General features: G+C 35.2%; 1 protein-coding gene across 2 annotated transcripts; it reads left to right on the top strand.

Annotated features, from left to right (window-relative positions):
* Positions 1-3,758: 3,758 nt before the first annotated feature.
* On the top strand, positions 3,759-8,906 carry LOC107831828 (glycolate oxidase). Of its 2 annotated transcripts, none has more exons than XM_016659623.2 (12): positions 3,759-3,939; positions 5,135-5,307; positions 5,588-5,712; positions 6,052-6,098; positions 6,386-6,463; positions 6,550-6,674; positions 6,955-7,021; positions 7,112-7,174; positions 7,266-7,335; positions 7,430-7,530; positions 7,656-7,760; positions 8,461-8,906. In XM_016659623.2, exons 2-12 carry the CDS (start codon positions 5,168-5,170, stop codon positions 8,653-8,655), a joined length of 1,116 nt encoding a protein of 371 aa, XP_016515109.1. In that variant the 5' UTR covers positions 3,759-3,939; positions 5,135-5,167; the 3' UTR covers positions 8,656-8,906. The 2 variants fall into 2 exon arrangements, with proteins under 2 accessions (XP_016515109.1, XP_075073510.1); XM_075217409.1 differs by lacking the exon at positions 3,759-3,939 and adding an exon at positions 3,995-4,118.
* The last annotated feature ends 407 nt before the right edge of the window (positions 8,907-9,313 follow it).

Genomic DNA, 9,313 nt, shown 5'->3' with positions numbered 1-9,313 from the left:
ATACGAAAATGATTCTTACACTTAACAAAAGAAAACTACCAATCAAACTAGAATGTAAAGGTAAAGAACTATACTAAAAGTGCAAACTATTAATAGTTACCATAATTTTTTTAAAACTTTGTATAAAAATATACGTATATATAAGGGAAAAATGCATAAGTACCTCCCCTGACCTATACCCGGATTCCCAACTACACACTTTTTCTTTGCGGGAATCCTATTACCCCCTAAACTTATTTTAAATGGAATTATTTGCACTCTTAACGTTGACAACCAAACTCTTGGCAAGTGGTGAGCTACACGCGCCCCCACATGTATTTTTAGTACTTTTTTAATTCTTTCTTTCTTTTTCTTATCCTTTTTTTTATTTCTTATTATTCTCATTTTTTGGTTATTTCATCCTCTTTCTTTTTGTTTTGGTCACCAGCGGCATAAAATGGTGGTCGTCAGAATTTCACATACACCATTTTTTTCGGCGAATCTTTTTTCCGGCGACAGATTTTTATCTCGATCTAAGTGTGTTTTGTTATATATATATATATATATATATAAATTTTTCTTGAAAGTATAATTTATGAGTGGGAGGAAGAGCAAAAGAAATAAAAACTAATACAAGTTGAGAAAACTTTTTTCAGTTAAATTTCAATACGTTATTTTTTTCCGGTGTAGAAAGGTTTTCCGATGATGAATTCCCCCCTCCCAAATCTGAGTGTATTTTGTTTTGCTTATGAATAGAACTTTTTTTAGAGTTTAATTTGTGTGTGTAAAGAAAAAATGGAAGAAAAACGGTTAGACAAAGTCGCTGGTAAATGAATATCCGCCGGAACTAGAGAAGAAACGAAAAAAAAAAGTAAAAGAAAAAGACAAAGAAAAAGGAAAAGGAAAAAAAAGTAAGAAAAAATGGTAAAAAGAATAAAAAATAATCTGAAAATCATTTTTTCTTGCTTCTCACTCTCCTTTAGAAGAGTGAAATACACACACTCTGCCACGTCAGCGTTAAGGGTGCAAATAATTCCATTTAAAATAAGTTTAGGGAGGTAATAGGAATCCCGCAAAGAAAAAGTTTGTAGTTGAGAATCCGGGTATATGTCGGGGGTACTTATGCATTTTCCCTATATATAAGTGTAATAATAAATTTGAAATAGGTAATCCTATAGTCGGTTTGGTTCGGTTTTTTTCTGATTAAAACCAAAACCAAACCAAATTTGATCGGTTTTTAAAATTCAAAACCAAAACCAAACCAAAAAGTATTAATTTTTTTGGTCGAATTGGTTCGATTTTTTGAGTTTTTATGAACACCTCTACTTCCAATTGAGCATATGTTGTTTTTTCAAAAATATATTGATATTTTGGGTCTAGTTATTAGCTTCAGATTACCTATAATTCAGTGGTAAATGTACATAGAAAACGCGTGTTAAATAAATTCATCAATTTAATATTAACACGGAATACAAATAAGTAATTTTTCCTAAACAAATTATATATGAAAGGTGAAACAAACTTCATTATTCCAAATAAGTTATATGCTAATACTTTAAAATTGGTTGACATCATTGCTCCTATAATTGGCCAAGTTATTGTCCCAAGACATCTACAACCCTTGCACTATTTTTTACACCAAAAAAAAATATTTCTTTTATATCCTTCTCTCTTCTATATTATATTATTTTCTTTATAAAACAAATTCCTTATTTTTCTTTTCTATATATTTATCCCATATAAATGCATATTTCTTTCTTGTATAACCATTTAACATAAATTTATTTTATACCTTTAATTTTTAAATAAATATAAATTATAAGCAAATATTATACATTATACATATTAATGTATAATTCAAATAAAAATGAAATCATTGATAAGATTCAAATCGGTAATTTTCTCATCCCATTATGTTATTTAATATATTTTTAATTTAATCTATGTCAGTCGCTATTTATTAAATATTTATTTTTATGATAATCAATGAACATTTTATTATTTATTAACAACATATTATATTTCAGTTTTGCACTTTTCATTTTTTTATGGTTATTAACAACTATATATGACGACTGACGAGGCATCTCAATTAGAAATATTTTTTTAAATACCAAAAAGATTCACCACTAGTTCCAAATTTTTTATTTATTAAAACCTGGACGAGTTTATTCTATATTTTTGTTCAGTGCACCACAAGATAGTATACCAAAAAATATTTTCTTTTAAACCAAAAATTCATCTCTACGTTGTTTGAAACAATATATATTCAAAGCCATAAAATGTATTGGTAAGCGTGCCAATTTAGATGAGATATGTGTTGTACATTGACTTTAATTTTTTTTTGATTTCTCACCCGGTATCTGGTACCCCATTGGGGCCCGACTAATCCGGATTTGCGCCTGGGAAGTCCCACATTGGGAGGTAAAGCGTTCCCTAACAAAAGCGATTTCATACTCAGGACTCAAACTCGAGACCACTGGTTAAGGATGAAGGAGTACTTACCACTCCACCACAACCGATGACGTTAAATCTTTAAATCAACACGTGTTTGATGTCTCTCCTATAGAAGAGGCATGACATGTTTTTTTCAACTGCCTAACCAACTTGCATACTGTGAGCTCAATTTAAGAGTGGCTGATGTAGCTTTTGGTTACAGATCCAATCGAATTCAGTATTTTCAATATAGAATATAAATACATATTTGAGAAATCATATAATTTTAAAAAATATTAAATCTAAAAATTTTATAATATCAAAAATAAGGTGAATTCAATGTTAAAATTTGTAAAGATCGAACTCATCAAGCTCGCAATGAAAGCTTAGACAAATGAAAAGAATTAGCTAAAGTGTTTTGCATCCACTAAATTTAAACTTTGATTTTTTATGATTTTCATTTCACTTCATTGACGATTAAATCACATGTTTACCTTTCAGCGGTCTTCTTTCACTAGAATACGACTCTTATAGCCTGTTTGGTCAAGTTTCTCCGAGTCCAAAAATATATTTTTTTTCAAAGTTGAAGTGTTTGGCCAATCTTTTAGAACAAAAAAAAGTGCTTTTGGGTAGAAGCACAAATAGTTTTGGAGAAGCAAAAAAAAAATAGCTTCTACCTAGAAGCATTTTTTTGAAAGTATTTTTGAGAAAAATACACTTAGAAACACTTTTTAAAAGTTTGGCCAAACATAAATTACTGCTCAGAAGTGCTTTTCAAATTAATTAGTCAAACACAAACTGTTTCTTACCAAAAATACTTTTGAGAAAAAACGCTTTTCAAAATAAGCTGATTTTAGAAGTTTGGCCAAACATGCTATTAATCCTCATACTACCTTTTTTCTTAACACTGAAATACTCTACTAAAGGGAGTTTTGGAGTAACGATAAAATTATTTTCGTGTAAATTATAGGTTACGGGTTCGAACCGTTGAGTCGGCCACTAATATTTATATTAGGGTGGGTTGCCTATATTACACCATCTTAGATTGCAACCATTTCTCGGATCCTGCATGAACACGGAAAGTACTATTCTTGTTTATCCTCCTTTAGTCAAAGAACGTGGCATAGAATTATATGACAAAAAGCCAAAAGAGTTTATATCCCAATAAACTACAAATATATAAGTTCAAAGATGTCTTAATTATATTAAAGATTAACATTTTGGAAAATTATTGAAGAGATGATAAATTATTGAAAGCACAAAAAAAGGCTAATAGAGAGCCACTCATCTATTTTCTAAACGGATGTGGTTTAAATTGTGGTTTTGAATGCTCCCATCCAAATACTCATCCTCAATTTGTGAACTCTATCTTCTTCTATCGCCCACTCTCTTTGTCTTCTTCCTAATTCTTATTTAATTGGTTTCTTCCCATCAACTTTGTCAGTTTATTCTTGGTTTTTTCTCTATCTTTTATCAACTATCCCCTCAGCTAGTTCACTCTTCTCCATTGTTTTGGAGTCCAAGGTCTGCTTCTACTACCTTTCAAACTATTTCTTTCTTCTCTCTTCTCAAGAATCTTGGGTTTGCTATGTTACTAGCTTGTAGCTCATGAGTTATATTTACTGCATGCATGTTTGAAACTTGCTGGTTCAGTGTAGGGCAGGCCGATGCACAAAGCATCTCTTGTTTACGCATGGTCTCGGGTAGGTATGCATCCCAAGAGATGTGATGTAGGCAGCCTACCCTGATCAGTGGATGATTTCACGACTCGAACTCGTGACTTATAGGTTTCAAGAGGTGTAATGTAGGCAGCCTACCTTGATCAGTGGTTGATTTCACGGCTTGAACTTGTGACTTATAGGTCACATGGAGATAACTTTACCGTTGCTCCAAGACTCCTCTTGGTGGGACATGCATATTTGAAATTTGTTGGTTCAACGTAGGTTAGCCAAGTGCACGAAGCATCCCGCGTTTACGCAGGATCCGTGAAAGAGTCGTACCTCAAAGGGTGTGATGTAGGCAGCCTACCCTACCCTGATGCAAGCATCAGTGGCTTAACCTATAGGTTACGCGGAAACAACTTTATCGTTGCTCCAAAACTCTATGCATGTTTGAAACTTGTTGTTTCAATGTAAGAATAAGAAATTAAATACAGATGTTTAAAATTTAAACTTGACGAGTTCAATCTCTTAAAGTTCATATGATTGAATTTAATATTTGGTGAAATTTAGTAGCTTTTCACATGTATTATATTTAATTTATGCTCTGCGTCTGATTAGTTGAACTAGTAAAGTAGGCTCCATGCATACACCTCTGGTTCAATAACTTGATCTTTTTGTTCAAGATAGATAGAAAGTACCCCACAAACCCAATTTCCTACTAGATATCATTTATCTTTATTCTTCTTTTCTCTTATTCAAGTGCTTTTTATTTTTTCCTGCAAGATTATTTCTTTCTCACTGTTTCATGTTTTTTCCAAGTATGTGAGATGTTACAACTATTGTAACCCCCATAATGGGCGGAGCTAAGGGGCGCAAGGGGGTTTATCCGAATCCCTTTGCAGCAAAATTACACTGTATATACACGGTCAAAGTTATGTTCATGTATATATAGTAGATATTGAATCCTAGTTAGCTTTTTCGTGTCGTTACTTCTTTATATTTTTTGACATAATTCATATCTGGGATCTGATTAATGTCATGTTCTGTATTACCTCAAGATTATTGGAAGGGGAGCATAAAACAAGTACAAGATGGGGGAGGTTACCAATGTCATGGAATACGAAGAAATCGCCAAGCAAAAGTTACCAAAAATGGTGTTTGACTACTATGCATCTGGAGCAGAGGACCAATGGACGCTAGCTGAGAACAGAAATGCCTTTTCAAGAATTCTGTAAGCTATTTTTAGCCATCTGTGACCTAAATTGGCAAGACAAAAGATCAGTAATTACAGAACTTTATCCGCTATAACAGTAAAGTTAGTAACATTATTGATATGATGGGTAAAGTTCAGTTACTTTAGTGTGACAGAAAATAGTTTTCTGACTTTACTTATATAATAGATGACGTTCAGTGAAATTAACCCCTAGAGATCATTTAGGATGAGTTCCTGGCTGTAGTCCTTTATCGACATATCTGTTTATTCATGAGCTATTCTTTCTCTGTATATGCAGGTTTAGGCCCCGTATTCTTATTGATGTTAGCAAGATTGACTTAAGCACAACAGTGCTCGGCTTCAAGATTTCGATGCCTATCATGATTGCACCAACAGCCATGCAGAAAATGGCTCATCCTGAAGGTATACCTTGACTCCGACAAGATTAGTTTTTAATCCTTGATTAAGGTTGCGATATTAGTTCTTTTAGTGAAAATATGGAATTGTTTCATCATAAGTAATGTATTTGAGCACAATGAACAGAATGTTTAATGACTAAACTAGTGGACTATTTCATGTAAGACTTGATGCATATAGGATCGAGACATTTGATCTGTATTGCATTTAGAATGATGTATATACCATTTTTATGTATAATGTCCAAAATCTTTTTTTAAGGCTTTAATTCTTATGTGATTCTAAATCTAGAAAAAAGAACTACTAAAGGTTTTATATCTGATACTTTTGGTTGATTATATGTAGGCGAGTATGCTACAGCAAGAGCAGCATCAGCCGCAGGAACAATTATGGTTAGTCTGTCTTGGTTTATCAAGTAGGACTTTAAATAATAACAAGTTGAAAATGCAGTTTGAGTTTTTCTAATTTGTTACGTCATCACAGCCAACGTCGTTCCTTCTACTACTGCTTTTAAGATGCATGAGTCAACTTTTAGTTTGCATTCATTATACTAGTATTTACTTCTATCAAAGAACTTCTGTGATTACCATACCAGAGGAGGAAGACGAAAAGAAAAGAAAGTTATTGTGACTTATCATATTTATTTCACTTTGTTGATGATCACAAATTTGTGTCACAGACATTGTCATCTTGGGCAACTTCTAGCGTCGAGGAGGTTGCTTCAACAGGACCTGGTATCCGTTTTTTCCAGCTCTACGTAAGCATGAATTTGCAGTTATACGAATATCAGAATTATAGATGCATTACTACGCTAAACGTATATATAATGTGCCAAATATTCAGGTCTATAAGGACAGAAATGTTGTTGCTCAGCTAGTGAGAAGAGCTGAAAGGGCAGGTTTTAAGGCTATAGCTCTTACTGTTGATACCCCAAGGTTGGGACGTCGAGAAGCTGATATTAAGAACAGGTGCATAATCCAATTGTGTAATTGTAGCACCTATCTTGTCAGCTAAGGGGAGCCTTGGCAAAACTGGTAAAGTTGCTGCCATGTGACCAGGAGGTCACGGGTTCGAGCCGTGGAAACAGCCTCTTACAGAAATGCAGGGTAAGGCTGCGTATGATAGACCCTTGTGGTCCGGCCCTTCCCCGGACCCCGCGCATAGCGGCAACTTAGTGCATCGGGCTGCCCATCTTGTCAGCTAAGGAGCTAAGCTGCATAAGCTAATTTTCTGTCCACCCATGTGCAGATTTACTTTGCCACCATTTTTGACTTTGAAAAACTTTGAAGGATTGGACCTCGGCAAGATGGACGAAGTGAGTGGAAAATGGAGTTCATTTTAATCCGTAGTTGTAAACAATTTTCTAAGCTTTTCATGTGTCATCTTAACAAATTTCTGGTTGCAGGCTAATGACTCTGGATTAGCTTCATATGTCGCTGGACAAATTGATCGCTCTTTGAGTTGGAAGGTACAGTAACATCCTTAACATCTAAACCTACATATACCATATTACTCAATTGCAGTATCAGATATGAAAAATTCTCTCTGAATATGGACAGGATGTCCAGTGGCTCCAAACAATTACTTCATTGCCAATCCTGGTAAAGGGTGTACTTACTGCAGAGGATGGTAACATCATAACACTAATAATTTCTCATCTGTTATTCGATTCAATACCCGTGCATTATTGGTGAAACACTTTTTTTTTACCTTGGACCTGCAGCTAGGATTGCAGTTCAGGCTGGAGCAGCTGGTATTATTGTGTCGAACCATGGTGCTCGCCAACTCGACTATGTCCCCGCCACTATCATGGCTCTTGAAGAGGTATTTAACTTGTTTCTACCTTACTGTTTATTGTTTTGGTTTCTCTGTTTGTCCTCTGGAATTTGTGTAATTTTGAAAGCTTTTAATCTCTTCTTTACACGCATTGGGTTCATGTGAATATTTAGGTTGTGAAAGCTGCACAAGGCCGAATCCCCGTGTTCCTGGATGGAGGTGTCCGGCGTGGAACAGATGTCTTTAAAGCTTTGGCACTTGGTGCATCAGGAGTGTTTGTAAGTACAACATATAACTCCTAGAGTGGCACAAACTTCAAATTTTTATTGGTCATCAATCACTGCCACACATTGTTGTCCTTTTAAACTTAAAACTTCCATAATTAGGACCATTCTAAAAAAAGTGGGAAGCTCCTTTATCTTTGGGATGATAATAAACTGTACCATAGTGGTGCAAGATTGTGACATACCGTCAACAATGACATGCCCACTGGAACTTTATGTGACGCCCATAACGGAGGGCGAGCTGACGAGGGCAGGTCAAGCAGGACTGACTGGCTTCTATGCTGGCAAAATTCTGAAGAAAGGGTGCCCCACATCGGAATGAGATAGAAAAGTAAAGAGCTTTATAAGGTACAACATAAGTTTGATGATGGCATAGCCCAAGAGAAAAATCCGTAAGTTCTGTTGGGCCAAAGCAGACAATACGTGTCATGGGCTTGGGTTGTGACGCTTTAGTTAAGCATTTTCAGTAGATGTACACTTCCACTTGTGACAATCTTGCAAGAGGGCCATATATATTAGGCCATTGTTTTGGAGAAGGGGAGACAGGACACTAGTTCACATACTAGAAATGTTCCATTACTATCATACATACTTCTGTTTACATTACATTTAAAGCCAATGACATAGTGTTGTGCAATTTCTTCTTATACTTCACATGTTTTAGAGAAAATGACATTTGTTGTTGCCTCTGCAGATTGGGCGACCAGTCGTTTTCTCATTAGCTGCTGAAGGAGAAGCTGGTATCAGAAAAGTATTGCAGATGATGCGCGATGAGTTTGAGCTAACTATGGCACTAAGTGGCTGCCGTTCACTGAAAGAGATCACTCGTAACCACATTGTGGCCGATTGGGATGCTCCACGAGCTGCTCTTCCCGCGCCAAGGTTATAAAAATAATACATTTGGTGTCAAATTATTTCACCAAGGCAAAGTATTAGTTCCACATGTTTTCAATAGCTTACTTATCTTTCACTGGAACACTCATTTCTGTGAAATGAGTTTACATATAATTTGATGATGTTAAGCTATTTATTCCCTGTAATGGTAAACTGATACTCCATATTTCTGATAACTGGCCTAAGATGCCTCCATTGTACATTATTTCTTTCATATATCATCATATAGCAGAACTTCTTTTGAAATGCTCTGATCAGTATTGCCGGTAGGAATCTATCTTTTTTGTCGTATAGTGGTAAAAGCCTCTCGAGCCGTGGAATCAGTCATTGATGCTTACATCAGGGTAAGTTGCATGCATCATACTCTCTTAGCGTGCGGTCCTTTCTCGGACCCCGCATGAACACGGGATGTTTCGTGCATCGGGGTGCCCTATTTTTAGTGATAAAAGTCCCTCTAAATTTGTGTCGTACTTGGACCTAAAAGAGAAAAAAAATGATTCATTGCCACCCCGACACGTGCCTATGTGTCTAACTCTCCTTTCCACCGTTGAGTCCCACTGCTGTGGGAAGGGAAATTGGATATCTCATATGATCTTTGGCAATTCTTATATGTCGAGTTAGCTCTTTGGCAATTCTTATATGTCGAGTTAGCT

This window comes from Nicotiana tabacum, chromosome 1, assembly GCF_000715075.1.
Source record: "Nicotiana tabacum cultivar K326 chromosome 1, ASM71507v2, whole genome shotgun sequence".
Taxonomy (NCBI): domain Eukaryota; kingdom Viridiplantae; phylum Streptophyta; class Magnoliopsida; order Solanales; family Solanaceae; genus Nicotiana; species Nicotiana tabacum.
Note: the sequence above shows the minus strand (reverse complement) of the source record. Positions and strands in the feature narration are given on the sequence as shown.

What these genes read in the sequence shown, in the direction of transcription:
- LOC107831828 (XM_016659623.2), top strand. Translation starts at nt 5,168, where the DNA reads ATGGGGGAGGTTACCAATGTCATGGAATACGAAGAAATCGCCAAGCAA. An exon ending in CAGCCGCAGGAACAATTATG is followed by an intron (nt 6,099 to 6,385) that starts GTTAGTCTGTCT and finishes TTTGTGTCACAG; the next exon opens with ACATTGTCATCTTGGGCAAC. An exon ending in GAAGCTGATATTAAGAACAG is followed by an intron (nt 6,675 to 6,954) that starts GTGCATAATCCA and finishes ACCCATGTGCAG; the next exon opens with ATTTACTTTGCCACCATTTT.